The following is a 25,435-nucleotide window of genomic DNA, read 5'->3' as shown; positions in this document are numbered from 1 at the left end:
CCGGTCCATGGTTCGACATTACCTTACTTTCAGGGTCATTCAATCAATATTCATTCACACAAGTACATCACAATTTGACTTTGACTTTGACTTTGATCAACTTAGATGATAACCTCTTTTATTTAATAAAATTCTTAATCATAACGTAAAATTAACCTTTATGTCTTTATACATTCATTATTAAATTTTTACACATTAAATTTTATTTATGACTTTATTTTTAATAGTTCGCTAAATTCACACTAATAACTTAATATTCTATTAATAGTCTCCAAATTAATATTTTCCACAAGTAGCTACTAAAATCTATTTCTCTTTAAATAAGTTCCCAAAATGAACATTTCCAACCTTACAATAAATAAAATTTTATTCTCTAAAAAATAATCAAATATTCTAATTAAAATTCAAGTTAAAATTGCATCATTTTGATAAGTTTCTAAAATTCTATAAGTACACCAAAAATTAATATTTCAAGTTTAGAAAAATAATTAAACTTATTAGGTTTGCAAAAATCAACATTCTGGTTATAAAACAAATAAAACTTATAATTTCACAAAAATCAATATTTCTAGTTTTAAAACAAGTTAAACTTATAATTTTCACAAAAGTCAATATTTCTAATTATAAAACAAGTAAAACTTGTAATCTCACAACATCAATATTTCACACATAGTTTGAGCGACAAGTTTACTAAAAATAATTTTACATCATTTTACATAAATTTTGGTCAAATAGTTAGCAAATAAAATATTTTGTACTAAATAGTGATTAAAAGTTACTTTTATTATGAAATCTCATATATTCAAGTAAAACACTTCAATATTTAATAACTTATAAAAATTTCTCAAAAATATCTTTTTAAATTGTAATTTTATTATTATCACAAAAATAGTTTTAATAATTTAAAATAGTAAATCAAACTCTCATTTTTTTTATATGATAGTTGTCGAATGACCTAAGAGTGTTTTGGGCCCTTTTCACATAAAAAGAACGACTTAATTTAATTTATCCTACTAAATTCTAGATTTAAATAATTAATATAACCACTTAAAAAAAATAAAAATTTTACGCAATAACTTAGAAACTTACTATAACTTTAAGGATAAACTTAAATCTCAAAATAAAGTATAATAACAATATTCTTAATATAACCATACTTAATAAAAAATAAGTTCATAAAATAACTTACTACCTTATAAATTAATTTGAAGATTAACATAAACATATTAATAAAGTTCTAACATAAAAATTCTTAAATATAATAACATTCCTAATATAAAACATAGCTCATAAACATACAAGCACTGGTTTATAACATGAATCATACTTAATATCACTTAAATATAATTTTGCACCCAACTTCCTAAACTTGTTCAAAGAGTATTAAATTAACATAGTAAAAATACTTTTAGCATACACATACTTAATATAATATTGATCATAATTTCATTAAACTAACTTCCTACTAAAGCATATCAGCATATTTCATACTTTGCATATTATAAAGTAAATATAATGTACAATTCTACAAAAAGAGTAGGGTAAGAAGTTAACCATACTAACACAAAGGTTTAGTACTAAGTACTAATTAGAAAATTAATAAGAAATAAGACCCTCTAAGATAGATAATAATGCTCCAAACATAATTAATCCAAACTCCCAAAATAATGATGATCTTTTAAACTCCCAAAATAATTAAATCGAAATTCTAAAAATAATGATACATTAAGTACCCAAAGTAATAATCCAATAATGCACCACAATGATGATGATTTAAGCTAAATAAAGAGTATTCTAAGCTCCATCTTCTTGAATTTCTTCAACTAATAATTAAAGTATTAAGGTAGTAAGATTTTAATGAAGTGAAAATATAAGAAAGAATGTTAGAAAGATTTGATGATGGTGGTGTAAGTGATCTCATAGCTAAGGTGGGTATTTATAATGGGTTTGGGTAACTTTGAAGTTCATTAAATTGTATGAAAAAGAGTGTTAGGAATATAGAAGAAGGTTAACTTGTGTAAGTGATTTAGAGTGTGTAAGTAAATGTGTAAGAGTTGGAGTGTGTAAGTAAATGTGTAAGAGTTTGGAGTGTTGAAGAAGGTTAGCTTGTGAAAGGAAATGGCGATAGCTTGTATAAGTGATGAACATCATGAGTTACTATAGAAAGTATTTTGGTTCATCAAATTTTTGTTCTAGTATGTATCAGTACAAGTGAATATACTTTAAAATAATGGGTAAGTTTGATCTTGAAAATATGTAGTTTAGTTAGAAAATTTTGCTTAAACTATACTTAAAGTTAATAATAAAAATACGACTTATTTTTATATATAAAATTATTAAATCAAAGTTATAAGGTTAAAATTATAAGTAGTAATGTTAGTTAAAGGAAGAAAGTTAAAACGTAACGTTTAACAAAACCGTGAATATAATAATAAAATTTTACTTTTTGTACTATAATTAATAAAATAATATTTTAGTGCTTATAAAAATATTTTAAACAAAAATATTTTAAAATTTAATATTTGAAAGAAATTACAAAATCGGAGAAGGTTTAAGAATTAAAGATGGTTTGAAATGGATAACCAAAGGATTAGAAATTTAAATTGAAAATTTAGAATAATTAATCGGAAGATTAAGATTAAGAATTTTGAGTCTGTTACAGTAAGCACTACAAACTGACAACTAGTTGATCTTATGCTAAAACACCTTCTCGTACTAATTCTAAGAGGTATTCCATGTACTTTTGTTCTCAATGCAAGGTAGCTGGTCATAGTGTTGAAAGATGCTTTAAATTGCATGGATATCCACCTGGTTTCAAGCACAAAAAATTCACTGTTTGTGTTCAAGATGAAGAGCCGAAATCTAATAAGAACAATCTTGGTATCACCACTGAGCAATTGCATAATCTTTTGATCCTTATAAACAAACAACAAGAACTTATTACTGATTCTTTATCCCTTGACCTTGAAGATTCATGTTATTCTACTCATCTAGTAGGTAAATTTTGTTTTCTTTCTAAAATCGTTACCTCAAGATGGATTGTTGATAGTGGTGTTGTTGCCCACATGTGCAATTCCTTAGACTCTTTTATCTCAACTCACAAAATCACCAATCCCAAACATAGTATCACTATTCCCGATGGAAGAAAGGTAATGGTAGACCTTTATGGTGATGTTGCTTTCATGGATGGTATTATTCTTACCAATGTCCTGTATGTTCCAGATTTTCAGTTTAATATTTTGTCTCTCTATAAACTTTGCACTGACATGAACAGTACTATTGTGTTTGCTAATGATAAATGCTTCCTTCAGGACCCTTCAAAGACAAGACTTCTTGGTAGATTGGCAAATGGACTCTACTATGCTGCTATTTCACATTTTCCATCACAACATCTTCAACAAAAATCTCTTTGTGTTGCTGCACAGCCTTCTACACAAACTACAAAAACTGATGAGCTAGTGAAGTTGTGGCATCTTAGACTAGGCCAAATTTTATTTTCTTATATTGATGTAAATAAAGTGCATAATTCTACTGTTTGTACTATATGCCCATCTTCAACAAAAATCTCTTTGTGTTGCTAAAGAAATCGCTTTATAGTCTCAAGCAAGCTTCCCGCCAATGGTTTTCTACACTCTCATGAACTTTTATCCCAAGGTTTCACTCAATCTAAGCTTGATTATTCCCTTTTCACCTACAAAACGCCCACCTCTATCACTATCGTGGTTGTTTATGTTGATGATATGATCATCACCGGGGATAACCCTCATCTTATCTCTCAACTCAAAACCCATTTACATACCACATTCAGTATTAAAGACCTTGGGCGCTTGAATTTCTTTCTTGGTCTTGAGGCCTCCTACTGTGATAAAGGCATTATTGTTAAACAATTACGCGATGTTGGTTTTTCTGATATCAAGCCTCATGTCATCCCTCTTCCCTTAAATTTCAAGATGTCATCTTGTGACTCTCCCCTTTTGACTGAACCAACCCTTTATCGCAGCCTCGTGGGCAAGCTTAATTTTCTTACGAACACATGCCCTGACTTATCCTACTTAGTACAATCTCTTGGTCAACATATGCAACACCCTTGCGACTGTCATCTTCAGGCTCTAAAGCACACCCTGGGTTATGTATCTCATACTCTTGGTCAAGGAATATTGCTCACATCCATCAAGAACCGTTGTGTAATGTCGAGCTTGGTAGCCTCTCTCTCCTTTCTGTTATGGTTCTGTTTTGGTATTTTTTCCTTTTCTTATAGATGTATGACAACTCATTTCTTGGTAGTAACAAGCACCATTTCTTTGCAATTGATACTACACCTGTTCACATGGTATCAGAACAGACATTTTTGATCTGTTCTTCCTTCTTTCTTCTGCTGTGTTCTTGTTAGTTTAATTCCGTTCCTTAGAACTTACATAAAACTTGTTCTTTACTTTGTTTGAACTTATAATTATTATTGTTATTGCTCAAATTTGTATTATTATTTTTAATTGTTGTCATTGTTGAACTTGTAAGACAATAAAGAGAACTCAATCAGAAGTCGCCTTTCTCTTGGCACCAAATTTGCATGGAGGCTTCAACATGAGCTATCTCGCTATTTAGAATGAAGCGACTATTATGCAATTGTTGTAGGCAATCTATAACAACAAATTCATATAATATAGGTAAAGTAGAGTTGTTAATTCGGATAATCGTGTTAACTTTGAGTCATGTATTCGGATTAGTTTATAATCGGATCTCCACATTGATTTTTATGTTATTTTAAATTCATTTTGAAGTCGAGTTAAGTCGGATTCGATACCTAGATTGGGTAATATCGGGTCATCGGATCTGTTTTGAACATCTCTAGGTTTAAGTTATATTATTTTTGAGTTTAATATACGCTTAACCAACACGTTAATTCATTCAGTAAGTGTCACAGACCACTTTACTGTGAGACCACTTATACAAGAGAAGTCCTATCAACCTAATTATAATTTTTTACAATACACGATTAGTATTTGATCAATTTAAGGACATATAATTGATACTTTTAAGGTCAAAATTTATGTTTTTAAAAAGTTATAACTCACATTTATAATTTATTACTTGAAGGACAGAATTGACCACTTTCAAATTATAATTGATCTCTTTAAGGATATAATAGACTCCTTTAAGATTAAAAGTTATAATTGATCAATCTTACAATTTATTAATCTTATGGTGTAATAGCATAAGGCAATTTACTTGTGAGCAAGACATTTGTCTTTTTTTCATTGGACGCTATTAATGGAATTTGACTAATTAACATTTCTTTTTGAATTTACCATATTTATAAATTTGCATTTTTGGAAAAATTTATAGATTAATGGATGCCATAAATTACAATTATTATAATTACACTATTATATATAAATGTACAGTTTAAAAAATTGTACTTGAAAATATATGATATACTATGTAGAAATCTATATATTGTCTAATAAATTATCGAAATTACAATGTAATATACATGATGTACTAATGTATGATGTACTATGTAAATAATGTACTATGTAAATAATTATACTGCATAACAAATTACATATATTCCAATTATACTGCAATTTAGGAAATTACTAGAAGTATATATAATTGCCTTTTTTTAGCCATTGTTCTTTAAAACTGAAATGACATAAAATTTATATAGTAGATCATTAAAATCAATTATTTACATTGGTAGACTACCATAATTATAGTTTTGAATTTTAGGAAAAATGTCAAGAATGTTGAACAAAGTATCAAATTGTAATTAGTCTGTATGCAATTTGGCAACAAATAAATTAGTGCAATAAAAATCAATTAACTTAAAACATTGTCTCATTTTCGGTAATGCAATTATTCCTTTTTAAAAATGTACTACACTTTAATGATAGAATTTACAATATAAATAGTCTAAAATTTAATATTTTTTATTAGTCTAAAATTTTATTAAAATATTAATGTATTTAAAAATTCGTACATTGCACAGGTTTCTATCGTAGTATATATATAATGACTTATAATTTAGCACTATAAGCTTTAAATTGATTACTTTAAGGTTGTAATTGATCATTTTTAAACTTGTAAATTATCAAGTTAAAGTTGTTTACTCTAATGTTATAATTGATTACTTTAAGGTTTTAATTGATCAATTTAAGGTCGAAATTGATCACTATAAAAAAATCATAATTGACCATTTAAGGTTATATAGTTTAAGTTGAAATTGATACTTTTAATGTTAGAATACGTAGAATTCATCGGTCAAAATTAATTTTTTTTTTAATTTTTGAGTTTGGCCAACCCATTAGTGTCATTTCATAATGAGGTTGTTGTTTACAAGTTTTTGCGTAATTCATTATAAATACTTTTTTCATTATCAAATAAAATTGGATTATATTTTACCTAATTACCCACATAATTTTGGGTCTGCTTATAAAATATTGTTATATTTCTTTGAAATTGTTACTGAAAATAACATATTATGAGAACTAGAAAAGTAAAAGCGACACACATGATTATACTATACAAAGCTACTTGATTTTTACATCCACTCAAAAAAATTCAATGTGGCCAGCACTATAATACATTTTTAGGCTTGACTTTTGGATACACAGCCAGGAAAATATATATATATATATATATATATATATATATATATATATATATATATATATATATATATATATATATATATATATATATATATATTGAAGTTACTTTAATTTAAAAAAACCTCTCCACATCTACCTTATATGTCTTAAAATGTCAGGTGATTATCAAAAAAAACTTTTTTGTCACTAGTTAGTACGTATACTTAACTCAAAGCTAAACATGACAAGTAATTAATCATGTGGATTAAGCAAAAATTAGGGGCTAATTAGCTAACTACTTAAGCAAACTATAATTATTAAATTCTAAGTCAAACAAGAAAGAAAATGAGGATATTAAGTGGTGATATCAAAGGCCTTACTGTGTGGACAACAAAGCCAATGGGTTTTGCAAGTATTCTTAGGGCTTTGCTCATGTTTTCAGCTACTATTGCTGCAATTTTCGTCTTTCACTATGCTTCATATGATGATTTTGGCCAAATTTTACCCAATTTAGGCCGGTTTTACTCTTCTTCGGGTCAAAATTCATCAAGAGAGGTAACTTTTTTTGCTATTTTTTTTTTTAAGTTTTTTGTAGAAACAATTAGTCATGTTATTTGTAGAAAACAATGTACTCTTTCCCTTATTCCATTGAATTTGCTATCTTCGATTCATGAATGTAAGAGTTCGGAGAAATGTAGCAAACTTGATGGTTGGAGTGAGTATATTCCATGGATATTTAATTTACATTAATATGAGTGATATGGCAGAGGTATCAGGGCCGGTCTTGACATTTAATGGGCTCGGGGCGAAATAAATATATGAGACCCCTAATTTTTTTTTAAAAAAATTCAATATATATATAACAATTTATTGATATAGACTTCTCTAATCGTGAAATTCAATACTTATATAAAAGTTTATTAATATAGAATAAATTTTCTCTTTAAAAATTCTAAAATAATTGAAATTATCATCAAAAGAAATAAACTTTATGTTTTAAAAAATTAAGTTTAGAAATCTCTAATGGATAAAAATTAGTAAATCCAAATTAGAAAATTAAAATAACATTACATTAGTAAAAAGAATATGTTTGAATCAATAAAATTTTTTTATTTCATTTAAGAGAGTATTTTACACAGTAAAAATAATTTTATTTTAGAAAAATAGTTTTGTTATAAAGGTGATAAAAGCAGAACTTAATAAAAAAAATTTATTTTGTAACAAATTGACTCATTTCATTATATCCGTACATTTAATTTACACGAGTTTTCATATCTGTTATTCCTATTATACTAGAATCCCTACACATTTTATAAACAAAATTAAGAATACTAAAATAGCTACTCTTATGACTTATAAGACTGTCTATCAGTAAGACGACCTCAAAATACAAAACATATATGCTAATAATAATTCTATCAATTGAGTTATTCAACCCATGCATAAACCAAGTCTAACATTGAGACAGTCTAACATAATAGTTTAAGACTATTATGGTATTAAAAGTTAGTCTAATTGACTTTAATATCTTAAAAAAAAAGGCCCAAACATTTTGAAGCCCCAAAACTAGGGATAGTCATGGGTCTAGGATCCTATTGGACCCGACCCGAATCCGCTCCTTTTTAAGGGTTTGAGTCTTATTTTTTGAGACCCACCGAATCCGGGTCGGATCTGAATCTAAAACTAATTGGGCGGTTCGGGTCTGGGTCCGAGGATTAGGATCTGGGCCCGAACTCAGAACCTACCTCTAAACTCGGACTCTGGACCCGCTCCCAGACCCTTGTAATTATTAAATATTCTTACACTATTTTGTGACTTTTGTCTATTAATCTGACTTCTACCCAACCCTAATTTCCCATTTATTTTCCATTTATATCTATAATATATAAATATATGCTAATTAGTACAAAATTAGTATTATACTGTCTTACATTCTTACTATTTTGTGACTTTTCTATTTATATATATTTATATAATTAGTATTTAATATTTATAAAACACGCTAATGGCTTACAAAAAGTTCAAATGTGACAAATCAAACAGATTTTTTTAGACCCATTAAGGACCCTAAACCCATCAGATTCGAAGACTCTGGGTTTGAGTCTGCGTCTAAAAATTTTATACCCTTAGAATCCGAATCCATGTCTAAATCTATAAAAAATAAAAGGGTTTGGGTCAGGGTCTGGCCAGACACGCCCCATAACCTGCCCAAAACAAATAAATCATAAACACGCCACTTCCATAATTTCACCCTCTTCATCCCCATCTAATAACTTAAAGTATTAAACCCTCATCAATGGTGGCAGAGTTGCAGACTCTACATATTTCTACACTAGACTTCGGGGCCCTGGGTGGTGGCCCTCCTCACCCTCCCCCAGGACCGGCCCTGAGAGGCACATTCATTGTAATGGGGTCGAATCATCCCACTTACATATCCTCAATTCTTTAAACCTCTGTGTATTGTGTATTTGTTATTAATATAATAAGGTATACATTAAACCTATATAACACGTAATTTCAAAATTAAAATTAGTTTACTATTACCATAGTGTAGTCTTTCAATCAATATGAAGACGTATAATAGGCTATAATCTTTTTATTTCTTAGATAGTAATGAGGCTAATTTAATATACTAATTATTAGAGGAGCTTTTGATTTTGTTAAATTTGGTTTTTAATTCAAATTACTAGAATATGACATTTCCATCCTTTAATATAATTACCTAGTTATTTTAAAATACAAATTATTATGAATCGCTTAAAGTTATAGAAATAATTAATATCTTTTCCTCAGACTATACCAATTAAATTGCTAAACTAATTAATTTATATAATACCACTACTAATTGCGAAGTTTTTGTCGTATAACATTAATTTTGATATTGACTTTAACTTTTTCATTATACGACTGCTAACTTTTGGTGTATATGAAGGTGATGAAAGATGAATTATACGAGCTAAGGAAGGTTCTAGAAGCGATTTCAACAAAGGAGAAAACAGTGATATTGACAACATTAAACGAGGCATGGGCAGCACCAAACTCCATATTTGATATTTTCTTAGAGAGTTTCAAAATTGGAAACAATACTTATTGGCTTCTAAACCATTTATTGGTTATAGCAATCGACGACAAAGCCTATGTTTACTGCCAGAAAATGGTTTCTAATTGTTATTTTCTTAAGACAAATGAATCATCTACAATGAGTAATGAAGCCAAGTTCATGACTCCTATTTATTTGGAGATGATGTGGAAAAGACTTGATTTCTTGCAAACCATATTAAGCTTGGGCTACAACTTTCTTTTCACGGTAAGAATTATTAATCAACTCGTTTTTATCAGACCGTCTTACTATAAGACAAACTTATATAATTAGTTTATTTTTGTTATTGAGTACTTCAAAATTCTAAGTGATCAGTACTCAACACAGTAGCTAAAACACTACGAGACTGTCTCATTTAAAATTTCTGATTATTAATTATAAGTTATACTATAAATTTATTTAAAGCATAAAAAATTTGTATTACATAAATTGACTAGCTTTATTTTTGATTCAGATAAGCTAAGGTTGGAAAATCCCTTACATGTTAGGATGAGCGGGAATTAATTGTTTTTTTAGGTAATGAAGATTGAATCATGTCATAAGGGTAAAAGAGAAAACATTTAAGCATTAAATTCGTCTCATATATAGACTTTTAGAAATGTTAATTAAATTTTTAGAAAGTATATTTTTAGATATTAAGAGTCAAACTTTACTTGAAAAATGTGAAAAAAAACATTATTATTTGTTAAAGGGGGAGTAATATATATACAAGTATATCAATAAATTGAGCTGAAAATAGTATTTGATGGACATTAATAAAAATTGAATTTATAAGTTGTTTGTGGAAGGAAGCAAAAATTTATTATACGTACGAGAAAGTCTTCTTCCATGATGGGCTTACATTATTGAGCTCCCTTAGCAATTACCTTTTCTGTATTGTTAATCAATCTTAGTATGCTCATCCAACTCATATGAAGTTTATTGCCCGAATTGTAGTTAAGAGTTAGATTAGAGCTTGAGCATGTTCTGAGCATCTATTTATGGGGAGAAATAATGTGGGCTTCACCATTTTTTTTTGGTAAATAGTTAATAATATCGAGAATTTTGGGTATATTTATGTGGAACGAATAGCAAAATAATAATGTGGACAATAAAATTTAGAGTGATGTTGAACAACTAATGCTTAAAGTAATAATAATAGCACTAGAAACATATAAGATTCCAATATATATACTACTACTATATTGTAGTAGCTCACTGTTATTCTTATAATAACTCACTTTAAAATATTGCTCTCACTTTTGCTTTACCACTCAAGGATGTTGTGGTGGGATGATGAAAATGCAAGTGATGAGCACCCTATTTATACTACTAGAAATGCTCCAAAATTCAACAAAGGTTGACAAGTAATTAAAACTTTTACACTTAGCTTAATAGGAAGGGGTAATAAGAGTAGAATTTTACCACTCTTGGTTGTAAATTTTTGACTAATTTATGCATTGATAAAAGAGAAGTGGTTGGTGACTTTCTTTAACACTCCCCCTCAACAACCACTCTCCCTCAGAGTAAGCCTTGAGGTCATACCAAGTTGTTTACGGAACTTCTCAAACTTTGGTCCTCCAAGACCCTTTGTGAAAATGTCAGCAACTTGGTCATCTGTCTTCACTTGCTCAAGTTGGATTTCACCTCGTAGAACCTTTTCTCGAACAAAGTGATAATGTACCTCCACATGCTTAGTCCTAGCATGAAACAATAGATTTTTAGCTAGTCGTATAGTTGACTGATTATCGCAACTTAACTTGACACCATAGTCAATAGGCTGATGCAAATCCTTCAGTAGCTGGGTGAGCCATACATATTTTTGTGTTGCCTTCGCTGATGCGCGGTACTTTGCTTCCGTACTTGACAATGACACTGTTGGTTGTCTCTTACTACACCATGAAATTGCTCCAAAACCCAAGTTGAACACATAACCAGTAGTTGATCGACGTGTATCAAGATCTCCAGCATAATCAGCATCACAATATCCAGCAACTTCAAATTTTCTATCATTACGGTAAAGGATACCATAATCAATACTTTCTTTGACATACCTCAATATCCGCTTGATAGCTTCCAGGTGAGGTTTCTTCGGTTTCTGCATGAACCGACTAATCACACTAACTGCATAGGTAATATCTGGTCGGGTTAGCGTGAGATAGATTAGACTTCCCACCAATTGTCTATACATTGTCACGTCTTCTAACTCCTTGCCTATTGCCGAACATAGTTTTGCATTAACCTCCATTGGAGTTGAGATACGCTTGCAGTCAAGCATTCCATATCTATCCAAAAGATCTTGGGCATATTTCTGTTGGCAGAGAAATATCCCATCATTGGTTCGCTCCATTTCTAGACCAAGAAAATGCTTCAATTCTCCAAGTTCTTTCATCTGAAATCGAACTGAGAGATTTGCTTTTGTCTGTTGCATCTCCCAATCATCATCTCTAGTAATGATGAGATCATCAACATATATAAGAACTATCGCCAACTTTTCATCTCGAGGTTTCACCAACAAACTTGAATCAGCTGGTGCAACTGAGTAACCACTTTGTAGCAAGAATTCAGCTATTTTGCCATAACATGCTCGTGGTGCTTGCTTCAAACCGTAAAGCGTCATTTTCAGCTTGCACACATAGTTTGGATGAGATTGACTCTCGAACCCTTTAGTTTGATCCATGTAGATATCTCTATCCAGTTCACCATGTAAGAATGCGTTCTTTACATCTATTTGCCAAAGCTTCCAAGAGTGACTAGCCGCAAGTGCTAGTAAAACACGCACTGTAGTAATCTTTGCCACTGGACTAAATGTTTCATCATAGTCCAACCCATATTGCTGAGAAAATCCTCGAGCTACCAGTCGTGCCTTGTACCTTTCAATGGAGCCATCGGGTTTAGTCTTCACCTTGTACACCAATTTACAGGAAATAGGTTCAACTTCCTTGGGTGTTGGTACTAACTCCCAAGTTTGATTTTGTGTAGAGCTTGAATTTCCCCCTCCATAGCTTTCCTCCAATCTTTGCTTTGAGCTGCTTCATCATAGCTAGTTGGCTCTTTGACATTCTTAACCATTGCAGAGTTAGCATATTTCATATAAGGTTCCTCTTCTTCAAGATCTTCGACTTGACTTGGCCTTTCTTCTTCAAGACTTCTATGATGTGCTCCCGTCTTCCATGGTCTTTTCTCTTTTGCTTTTCGTGAAGTTTGTGAACTTTCACCTTCTAGATCACCATCTTGAGTAGACTGATCCTCTATTTTCTCTAGAAGCTTTTCCTCGATCTCCTTTGAGTCTAGCAATAATACTGCTTGTGGTGACCACCAAGATGATGCTTCATCAAACACCACATTTCTTGACACATGACACTTATATGTAGTTGGATCACAATATTTCCAACCTTTCCTTTGATCATCATATCCCACAAATATACATCTGATCGCCTTCTTGTCAAATTTGCTGCGTAGGTGCTCAAAAACGAACATATAGCATACACATCCGAAAACTCGAAAATGGCTCACTACTGGCTTAATCTTCCAAAACTTCTCATACGGGGAGACAAACTCTAGCCTCGCTTGTGGTAGCCTTTTTTTCGCATGTAGCATGCTTCTACATGTCTCTGCTAGGTGTCGATTCTTTCTCTCTGCAACTCCTTTAGTTGTGGAGTGTTTGAACAAGTGAGCTACATGTATATCCTCCCCCATTGTCTGTTCTTAGACATTGCACTTTTCTACCAACTCCTTTTTTCACTACTTCCTTGAACTGCTGAAACTTGTTGAATGCTTCTTATTTCTCCTTCATAAAGTCTACACAGACATATCTAGAATAATCGTCTGTGAATAAGTTCTAAAGGTGCCTGAGACTTAAACTTTGAGTCTTCATATGGCAGCTGGTGTGCTTTACCAAATTAACATCCGGCACAAATAATATCTTCCTTGACATCCAATTCAGGAAGACCATTGAGCATCGATTTCTTCATCATCACTTTTAGCTTGGTATAGTTCACGTGACCCAAGCGTGCATGCCACAAGTCAGCTGTCTCATTCTTCCTTGTCTTGTCTACATATGTTGTTTGAGTAGACATTACATAGACAGATTCCAAACATTGTCCCTCTAATATCGGTGTTGAATTATCCTCCAAATTTTGGTACACCTTTACATCTCGAGGTCCAAAGAGCACATAGTTTTCTGAGGCAGTCAGTTGTGATACTGACAATAAATTCTTTGTCATACCTGGAACATAGTAGACATTATCATGCTGAACTTGCTAGTTGCTAAATCGTAGAGTTACAACTGCTTTGCCAATATGAGTAATTGGCAATTCTGAGTTGTTTGCTGTAATAACAACTCGACCACGCTTATACTCGGACATGCTCACAAACTTTTCTTTATCTCCAATCATATGATTCGAACAACCAGAGTCAATGATCCAATCTTCCTTTTAATTGATCATCTTATCATTTGCTGTGGTAAATGCACTTTCCTTTGGCTCGGTGTTGCAGGTTGACACAACCATCATGTCGAAAGATTGTTCTTCCACATCTAGTTCACATTTTGAACTAGACTCTTCAACGGCATAGGAAGCTTGAAAATCCCATTCTTTTTTGCTTCGGCTTTTTGGCTCTACCAAAGTTGCAGCATTCCCTTCTACTGACTTAGACCAGCATTCTCGAGCATAATGTCCCCGTTTACTACACTTGTAGCACACAACCTCTCGTCGTGTTCGGGTCTTATCTTTATTCTGATTTTCTTGTCGATTTCGAGTTCCCCTTATCATTTGTTTTAAATTGGTTCAAAATAAAAATATTGTGACCCTTCATACTCTCGATTCCTTTCACTTTATTTTGTCACTCTTATTCTAGAGAATAACCCCTATTTTCAAGTGGTAAATAATCATCAACTTATTTTTATTTAGTACTCTCTTTGTCTTTTTTATTTTTCCTGTTTACTTTTTGTACAATTTTTAAAATTATTTTTTAGCCTTAAAATTTCTCAAGTCTTAATACACATCATAAAAAATTAAGATGAATCTAATTAGATCCCACATAAATATATTTTATCTTATATATATATTTCAAAAATCTTAATTAAGTTTCTCTCTGTTTAAAGTGAAGAAAACATTAGAGAATAGAAAAAGTAATAGATTTTAGTGTATTATGTTTATTTAGCTAGCATATAATGTATTTTTATTTATATGATTAACAAAGTTAATTTTGAGTAGATTCATATCATATAATTGAATCAATTTAGATTCAATAAATTGCAAACATTCTTTATCACATAAAAAAAAATAACATGACACTTTACTATTACCTTTATTATGGTATACTTATAGTTGATAGTGACATGTTATACTAGTAGAATTAATGTCATTTGCTACGATACAAATTTGCTTATTTTGCTGCTCAATTTGGAATTGCGGCGAATAGAAGGGCAACAAATAACCAAAAGCTCTCTGTTGTTAGTTAAAAAACCACAACAAATAAAAATTATTATGTGCGAAAAGAATCAGAGTAAATAAAAGGGTAAATAGCAATGTAAGGTTTTTCAACTGAGAGAAAAAGGGAGGGTGAAGTAGGTGACTTGTGTTATAACTTTTTGCTATTGTTCAATAGAAAAACAACAATAAGATTTTTTTATTTGCTGTTAATGTTAAAAATAGTAGCAAAAAATATTTTTTTGTTGTGAATTGTCAAAACAATAGCAATACATTGTTTGATATGTTTGAGATTTAAGTAGCAAATAGCAAATTAAATTAATTCTATTAGTGTTATGTAAAAAAATTTCACTATAAGTTACAAGTATATATAATCAAAAAAATTTAATAAAAAGTTATAATGATTTTGTTTGACAGGATACAGATGTAATGTGGTTTCGAGATCCGCTACCCCATTTCACACTCGATTCAGACTTTCAAACTTCATGTGATCGATTTAATGGGAAGAAATTCGACATAAGAAATTCACCAAACAATGGATTTCTTTTTGTAAGGTCTAACAATCGAACGATCAAGATGTACAAATTTTGGTTATCATCAAGACATACATATCCTGGTCTACATGAACAAGATGTATTCAATAAAATTAAAAATGGTTCATACATAAGACAACTTGGAGTGAAATTAAGGTTCTTATCCACAGATTATTTTGGTGGATTTTGTTCACCAAGTAGAGACTTTAATAAAGTTTGTACAATGCATGCTAATTGTTGTGTGGGGTTAGATAGAAAAATAGCAGATTTAAATACTACACTTGAGAATTGGAAGCTGTATTTGTCTTCAAATATTTCTACACCTCAATCTTTTCATTGGACTGTCCCAAAACACTGCCATATGTAATTCTCACTCCAATGCTTTAATTTGTTTGTATTTTATGTATTTTTTTAATTTGTTTCGTCTTTTTATTTTTGATATTTACTTTGATCTTATTCCTTTAAATTTTAATTCTTACATGTAATATGTAATTATTAATTTGGTATGTTTAATTTTGTTTCGTCTCTTTTTTTACAATTATTTTATTGTTCTTTCACTACAATTATTTAACTTGTCCGCAGATAAAAAAAAACAAATGGGATGATTAAAATAAAAGAAAAATTGCTTTTAAAAAGCTAGTCTATAGTTGGTCTACAGATAAAGGGTTAACCAGTTTATTCTACAAAGGGCCAACACTTACAATCTTGTAAAGGAAAAATTGCTTCTAAAAAGCTAATATATAGTTGGTCTGCAGATAAAGGGTTAACCAATTTAATCTACAAGGGCCAACAATTACGATTTTGTAAAGGAAGAATTGCTTCTAAAAGGCTAACCTATAGCTGGTTTGCAAATAAAGGAAAAAATACTTTTATATATATCCGGTCCGGTTTAAACCCGGAAAAATCCGGGTTAGACTGTTTTATATATATATATATATATATATATATATATATATATATATATATATATATATATATATATGTATGTATGTATATATATATATATATATGTATATGTATATATATATATATATATATATATATATATATATATATATGTATATATGTATATATATATATATATATATATATATACATATATAATATATATATATATATATACATATATATACATATATATACATATATATATATATATATATATATATATATATATATATATATATATATATATATATATATATACATATATACATATATATATATATATACATATATATATATATACATATATATATATATACATATATATATATATACATATATATATATATATATATATATATATATATATATATATATATATATACATATATATATATATATACATATATATATATATATACATATATATATATATATATATATACATATATATATATATATATATACATATATATATATATATATATATATATATATATATATATATATATATATATATATATACATATATACATATATACATATATATATATATATATATATATATATATATATATATATATATATATATATATATATATATATATATATATATATATATATACATATATACATACATATATATATATATATATACATATATACATATATATATATATATATATATATATATATATATATATATATATATATATATATACATATATATATATATATATATATATATATACATATATATATATATATATATATACATACATATATATATATATATATATATATATATATATATATATATATATATATATATATATATATATATATATATATACATATATATATATATATACATACATATATATATATATATATATATATATATATATATATATATATATATATATATATATATATATATATAAAAGTAATTTTGTAGAGGAATAATATTTACGATTTTTATGTATATACTTATTTAAAGGGCTTTATATTTTTTATTTCTAACACAAAATAATTTTTTAATTTAAATATTTTAATTTTATAGTAATTAATTTGTAAAATTATTTTAAAATCTTCCATTTTTAATTTATTTTTGGTATCAAAAATTACTTTCGATCTAACCGATCTAAACCCGAAACGGACTGGGAGGAAACCGGGTTAGACCTGTACCGGACCGGATGGAACCGGGCCGGTTTCCGGTATTAAAATATTCAAAATTTCGGTCTTTTGGTCCAAATTCTATCTGTGGTGACACTATATACCTTTTTACTATTGAATTGATAACAAAACTCATCAAGACTTTAAAACCCAATTTATGGGTGAGATCAAATCTAATAAATAGATAGAATAACTCTATAATATAGAGAAAATAGACTTTATTTGTCACCAAAAATGAAAAAATCAAAAATAAAAAGATTGAGGACTTACCATCAACCATAAGATTGATAGTAGCCCCGAAGTAAACAATGAAAGCGAGGGTTTTCTGAGTGAATAAAGAAAGAGCTGAGAACAGTTTTGAATGTATGACATAGATTTTAATAGTTTTTTTAATATTTATGATTCTCAATTCTTTTTCTCTAAATTTTTTAATTATCATGAACATTTATTATGCAAATTGTTGAGTAAAGGCACTATATTTGAACTAAATTTTATTATACTCTTAAATATTTTTACAACACTTACACCTTTACTACTTATAATTTTCTACCCTCTAACCTATCACTACAACACTTTAGAAGAGGACACTACTTGGAACCCTTACTTGCTCTCTTGTTTTTTTTTTTTTTTTTTTTTTTTTTATTTGAACTCATGCCATGACGACCACCATTTATACTACTCCAATGAAGCTATCTAGGTACAAGATATTTTCTAAGAAAATTCTAGATTTAAGATATTTATACTTAGATATTTTTAGAGCACAGTCTAGAGTTGAGATATTTTCTCATTCTCTAGATTATTATTCCAAAATATTTTCATTCTTTATTATTCTAGAATTCTCTTAATCTTGGCTTGGTAGACTTGGGCTTGATAATTTGGACCTCAGCGTTGATCATCAACGGAAATAAATGGAGATACAACAACCCTATTATGTACACCGACACAACACACAATTAAATGATGTGTGTTTCACATCTTCCTTCCGTAATTTGCTTATTCAATTTCACACAAGTATCTCATTCTCAAATATAATTTTCTTCCAATTCCCTCTCCTCTGCCTCTTATAAACCCTAAAAAAAAGTAATTACTCTACTAAATCCTAATCTTCCCCTTAAACAAGCAAACCTCCTATCAAAATCTTTAAAAATCTCATAAATATCTTCATTTTTGGTTGCAATTTCATAAATATTTAGTAAGAAATGCAGGTAAGCAAAGAATAAGCAGCAGTAGCAGAATAAATCAGAGATCCATCCACTACAAGTTTTGTCTCCTTACGGCCATTTAGTTATCAGTATTAATTAGTGATAATGAAAATAATTTTTAATGAAATTTTCATAATATGTATAATGTCATTCCGTAATGAAAGTTTGAGCATAGAAAAGTTTTTTTTTAATAATTTTCTACAATCATCTAATACTACATTTTCAAATGCTAGTGTATTAGAATATATTTTCTGAAGAAAATTATATATTGAAAAAGAATAAGCATGAAGTGTTAAAGGGATTTTCGTACCAAATTATACTAATTTTTCAAAACTTTTTTGACAATATAATACTGATTATCAAACGTATCATTAGTTCATTTAAAAATGGACGAAAGTCTATACTTTATTCTATTTTTGATTCAAAATTATATTGATCATCCTTTTGTTTTTATTTCATATTCCTAATAAATTTAGTTTGTTTTTTGGGCTTCTTTTTTTTGGTAATAATTAGTTTGGTTTTTGATAATTTGTAGGGTGTAACATTAAACCACCAGCTAGCTTTCAAAAGACGCAAAAGAAATCATTATGGCGAAGAACTCATCATTTAATCCTCGATTCACGAAAAAACTACTTCCTGATTATCTTTCTAACTTTGTAAGTTTAATGTCAATTTTTTTGGTAGCAGAACTTTATATTAATAATCCACCTTTTATCCGTTCGCTATAAATAATACTAATTTATAGTTATGATTTAACAAATTAATCTTTGCCCTTAGTTTTGTTGTCAGCATAATAATAGTATATGCTGATAGCAAATAAAGGCAAAGGTTGAATTATAATTAAATAAAAGGTTATGTTGATTGCAACGTGAGGGTAAAGATTGTTTGATTAAAAAATAATCAAAAAGTGGGATTATTCATAGCAGATTAGTGAAATGTTGGATTATTAATATTAATTTTTTTTTTCCATTTTTTTAATTTATTTTTTGCTTATTTTTAAAACAATTTTTTAGCCTTAATATCTCTTATTACGCGTCATAAAAAATTATAATAAGTATATAATAAAAATATACATTAAAACGATTTTAACAAGGTCTCACATTATGTCTCAAAAATTTCAATCAAATTTCTCTCTTCTCAAAACGAAATATTCTAAACAGAAAAAATGGAGGGAATATGTCCCAACATAACTTAAATGAGAACTAATTCAAGTGGTTGCTTTTTGTTAGTGTTATACTCTTAATTCATGCTTCATTTACTTCACTCTTCTTCCAATTAACTCTTGTTAGAGGTGTTTATGAGCAAATTTAGATAGGTATAGCAGGTGGGGCTTATCCATAGAAACTTAAGTAATTTACTATATTTCAAAAGCTAGTTGGCTTTAGCGAATTTAATTTATTATATAATTAAGTAATTTACTATATTTTTAATGGTTTTATTGTTAGTATATAACTTACGATGAAAAAAAGACATTGTCGACTTAAAAATGTAATTTGGTCATGGACATCACCATTATAAAAACTAAAAAAGCAATACAAATTCTAAAGTTAAGTCTTAACAATAATTTAAAATACAATATATTATCCAAAATTAAATGGATACCATCCTAAAAAAAAGTTAAGTTGATACATTTTTTCAAAAAAAAAATATACAACTTACTAATGTACTCATACCGTACTAAGAAAAATAGGTAGAAATTTGTGCTCATACGGTATAAAAAATACTCAGAATCAAGACTAACTAATGTACAACTTACTTTTCCAAAAAAAAATAAATAATGTACAACTCATAATTACAACGGACCTTGAATTGAGTTTTTCATTTTTTCAGATCGATTTCAGATTAAGTGTTTTATGAATTTTTTTTTTACAATGAAAAGAGCAATATATTAATTTCATAAATAAATATTTTACAACCTAGGCTATAAAAAAAAAAACCGTTTCTAAAACACCAAAATTGATTTTTTTTGTTGACATTAAAGTTTACGTCACCATATATTATTTTTAAAGTAAGATTCAATTACATAAATGGTACATACTTCCTCCGTTCCGTTTTAGTCGCTACATTTGTATGGGCACGGGAATTAAGAAAAGTAATTTACCTACACTGTAGCTGATTGTTTACTTTATAAACTATGATATTTTATTATTGTTAATTGAAAAAGAAAAAGGAAAAATAGATGTTATATTACTTTATAAAGTATAGTATAGTATTTTATTATAGAGTATAGAGTAGGATAAAAATAGGGGTAGATAGAACTTTAAATGATTGTTTTATTACTAAAAACGAAAATATAGCAAGTAATATGAAATTGCCAAAAATAAAAAATGCAGTGGATATTATGGAACGGAGGAAGTACGATGCATCTTTTACGTGGAAGCAGTCTCTTCGAGTTTGCGTAAAACTTGTTCGTACATACGATGCATGCTAATGTACTTCGAATCATAAGTGATACTGATGTACTTCAAATCAAATAATAACGATGCTGAGGTACTTCAAATCAAATACTTAATGATGCTGATGTACTTCGAATCAAAAAAAGATGTAGAAGTAATAATTATGATGTACTTCGTACATTCTAATATACTCGGCACATTTTTATTATTGATATTATTCATCGTTTAAGCTTATTTTATATATTGCGGCTAATATATAAGAAAAAATATAGGCAAGTGGGATCTTGTTTGAATCGTTTAATCACATACTTTCATAATATTAGCTTTTTATAATTTTTAGACGTAATTCAATATATAAATGATCAAAATAACTCATTAGATTGTGTAAAAAGTCAAATGTAGCAAGTATAGTGAAACAAAGAAAATATTTATAATGTTATTTTTTTAAAAATTTTACCCTGTTTTTCATTTCATTATACTTACTGTATTCAACTTTACACAGTTAAATGTATTATTTTGATAATTTATAGGATTATATTAAAGTATGAAAAACTAAAAATACTAAAAGTTAATATATAAAAGTATCTAATTAGACGATTCAACCAATATGCTACTTGATTATATTTTTTTCCTTGCATAATAGCCATATTTTTTAAAATAAGCTTGAATGATCAATATTATCAATAACCCTAAAGTGGCAAGTCATATTTTTGAACTGAGTGAAGTAGTCTTTGTCCCATCGGTTTTGTCCCCAACGACAATTGGTGGTAAAATTAAGAAATTAAGTAATGTTTTACGAAATACTAAGATAAATGAATAGATGTGATGAAAATATTTGTAACACTTACTATATTTTTCTATGTTTGAATTTTTTATAAAAGTTTAACACATTCAAATAATAATTTAGTAAAATAAATGGGTAAAAGAGTATATTCCATCCGTCTCATTTAATTTACAATATTTTTTATTTTTGTCGGTCCCACTTAATTGGCATTAAAACTATTTTTGGACTATGGCGTACCACTTTCTTTTTATCTCATCCATACATTTTAACTCTCTTTTAATTTCATCCATACAATTCATTTTTTCTCTTCATTTATTACTATTATCCACCTTTTTCTTAAAAAACAACCATTTTCTCTTTAATGTAAATTATTCAGTACTGAGGGAATAATTGTATGATATATGTCCAATAATATAGTCCCTCCTATTCTCCTTAGGTGTCCCATGTACTTTTGGGACACTATTCATTTATTACTCTTAAATTGTATTTTATTATTAATCCATAAGTTAAAATATAGTCATGTGGGATTTCATTTGATTCGTTTAACGTAAAGTTTATTGATATTAACTTTTTATAATTTTTAATTATGTATAATTAGATATATTAAGGATTGAATAAGTGCATTGGATAGAGTGCATAAAGTAAATGAGACACTTTAGATGAATAAGAGATAGTATAAAAACTATTGTGATTTTAACCATTGGAGGAAAATTTAGATATTTAAAGGTAATTTTTTAATACTGTGATTTTGGTTTTTTTTATAGTTTAAAGTCATATGATCAATGTCCAATAATATATAAAAAAAATAATCAAATTTATTGAAAACATAAGACTTTTAAAAACTCACAGCTTAATAGTGAACTTACTTTTTTTAGTTTTCTATTTTTGGTTTTTATTTTAAAATATTATTAATTTAAAACAATAAACGACAACAAACGATCCTAAACTAACTTACAAGTTACAATACAACGATGAGTATTTTTTTTTACCAATTTTGTTAGTGCATCTTTTTCTTTCTTTATACGTTTTATTCGAATAAAACTAATACTTCTCCGATCTTTTTACTTGCACCTAAATATCTCATTCTAGAGTCCAATATATTTGTCAAATTATTTATATTTAGAGTCGTAAATAACTAAAAATTATAAAAACTTGATATTATGAAATTATGCAACAAGATAAATAAAATAAGATTCCATATGACTATGTTTTTTCTCATATGATAGCCACAATATGAATTTGTAGGTAATAGACAGATCAATAAATCAATTATATTTAACTTACAAGACGATTTGTTCCTCGTGTTTAGTCACCTACAAACAATTTAAGTTTATTACACAAATAAACAATATCATATCACTATATCTTAACAATTTTTACTTCATCTTTAGTATATAGTATGTTTATTTTTGTGTATATTTGAAAATTATAGTTATCTTAATTTAGGTAAAAGTGTCAATAAGCACCTAATAAATTTTTTTTTTCCAAAAAGTACCTAATTAAAAAAGTTTTGTCAAAAAATACCTAACAACTTTTTTTCTTTTTCAATGAGTACCAATTAACGTTTTCCTACATTTGACCGTTAAATACAACGATTGACTGGTCAAAATCAAAAATTATTTTTTCTCATCTTCAATTTCTTTTCCAATTTAATTTTGATTTTGAGTAAAAAGTAGAGGAAGAAGACAATGAGGATATTAAATTGGAAAAGAAATTGAAGATGAGGAAGAAGAATTTTCGATTTTAACCAGTCAACCATATTTGACGGTTAACTGGAGTAAAACGTTAATTGATACTCTTTGGAAAAGAAAAAAATCTTGTTAGGTATTTTTTGATAAAACATTTTTTATTAGGGTTTTTTTGGAAATTTTTTTTATTAGGTACTTTTTGACACTTTTTCTAATCTTTAATACTTGAATTTGATTTTTTATTTAGTGGGATATATTTAGTGACATTTAAATTAAATGTCACTACTTCAAATTTCTAATAGTATATACAGTGAATTTAATGATATTTAAACCTTTTAGTAGCATAGTAAAAAATTATGTTAACTCTTTTCACGACATAGGATCTAGTGATATTTCTCATAAATGCCACTATAGACTATAATATAATTATATATGTCACTAAAGACCAAATAAAGTGTCTCAAAATCATTTTATAGTGGAATTTAAAATAAAACTAACAATTATTATACTAAAAATATAAATTAATGGCATTTTTTTTTATGTCAGTAAATCCAATATCGCATAAAGTTAAATTTGTTACAATGATTTAAGTTGATGATTAAGATCTAACACTATATATATTACGATATATTTCGAACGAATGACATAATGAGTAGCATTTTTTTTTTCCTATATTATATGTAGAGTATTCCAAAGACTTTCTTTGACAAATATTTAAGAGTGCCAAAAGTAAAAGAAAATGAAGAAAAGATGGGCATTTTACGTGACAAAAGCAAAAGAATTTGGTACGTAAAAATGAGGAATGATGGACGGCATTTTGGAAAAACTGGATGGGAGAAATTCTGCGATGATCACAATCTTCAAGTTGGTGATCTCCTCTTATTTTTTCTTGACAAGAATTTGGTATTTGATGTTATAATCATGGGTTGTAATGGTTGTGAGTCTCATCACTTTCAATCTACTCCTACCACCTCGAGTAATGACCCGGGTACGACTCTCTCCGTTCTCTGTTCTTTTTATCATGATCGTACTTGTATTCAGAGTCAATATTTTGACTTTAAAATTCATATATTATACACCCTCTATTTCTTTTAATTGTTTTTATTTGTCAATTGCATTGGGTCGTTTTATTTGCTATTTCCTTAGAAAATCTTTCAATTTATATCATAAATTATAAACATAATTAACTTTATTCTTCTTCATTTTAATAGAAGTATTTTCTTAAAGCTTTTGTTCCCCTCATATTCCTTTCAAAAAATAAAAAATAACCTTACATATTTTTCACTAATTTCATTTTAGAAATTTGTATTTCTTATGGTCCCTACATATTTCAAACTAACTTTATTTAAGCATTTTGTTTAAATAATTATAGTCTTTATATTTTTTCTACTAATTTTATTTTGCTATTGTTTAATATTTATAATCCCCAATATTTCTCCAATAAATTTTATTATTCAAAAAAAATAGTACATCTACCATTTAAAAAATTCTATTTTGTTAATTCCATGTTTTTTTGTGTGTGCACAGTAATTCTATTTAGATGAACAAGGAACATATCATGTTGTATCATATTCTAAATTAAATTAGCCTAGAATTTTGCTTAGGAATAT

At 27.8% G+C, this 25,435-nt stretch overlaps 2 protein-coding genes across 2 annotated transcripts; both read left to right on the top strand.

Moving 5' to 3' along the window:
- Positions 1-6,959: 6,959 nt before the first annotated feature.
- LOC130806442 (uncharacterized protein At4g15970-like) lies at positions 6,960-16,001 on the top strand. The gene is made up of 4 exons (XM_057671523.1): positions 6,960-7,145; positions 8,043-8,057; positions 9,523-9,897; positions 15,519-16,001. Exons 1-4 carry the CDS (start codon positions 6,990-6,992, stop codon positions 15,999-16,001), a joined length of 1,029 nt encoding a protein of 342 aa, XP_057527506.1. The 5' UTR covers positions 6,960-6,989.
- Positions 16,002-18,759: 2,758 nt separating this feature from the next.
- LOC130806441 (B3 domain-containing protein REM10-like) lies at positions 18,760-24,944 on the top strand. Its single transcript, XM_057671522.1, has 3 exons — positions 18,760-18,960; positions 19,493-19,613; positions 24,510-24,944. The coding sequence occupies exons 2-3, from the start codon at positions 19,545-19,547 to the stop codon at positions 24,918-24,920; spliced, it is 480 nt and encodes a 159-aa protein (XP_057527505.1). The 5' UTR covers positions 18,760-18,960; positions 19,493-19,544; the 3' UTR covers positions 24,921-24,944.
- The last annotated feature ends 491 nt before the right edge of the window (positions 24,945-25,435 follow it).

This window comes from Amaranthus tricolor, chromosome 2 (genome assembly GCF_026212465.1).
Source record: "Amaranthus tricolor cultivar Red isolate AtriRed21 chromosome 2, ASM2621246v1, whole genome shotgun sequence".
NCBI lineage: Eukaryota > Viridiplantae > Streptophyta > Magnoliopsida > Caryophyllales > Amaranthaceae > Amaranthus > Amaranthus tricolor.
Note: the sequence above shows the minus strand (reverse complement) of the source record. Positions and strands in the feature narration are given on the sequence as shown.

What these genes read in the sequence shown, in the direction of transcription:
- LOC130806441 (XM_057671522.1), top strand. Translation starts at nt 19,545, where the DNA reads ATGGCGAAGAACTCATCATTTAATCCTCGATTCACGAAAAAACTACTT. An exon ending in CTGATTATCTTTCTAACTTT is followed by an intron (nt 19,614 to 24,509) that starts GTAAGTTTAATG and finishes TATTATATGTAG; the next exon opens with AGTATTCCAAAGACTTTCTT.
- LOC130806442 (XM_057671523.1), top strand. Translation starts at nt 6,990, where the DNA reads ATGGGTTTTGCAAGTATTCTTAGGGCTTTGCTCATGTTTTCAGCTACT. An exon ending in GCTACAACTTTCTTTTCACG is followed by an intron (nt 9,898 to 15,518) that starts GTAAGAATTATT and finishes TTTGTTTGACAG; the next exon opens with GATACAGATGTAATGTGGTT.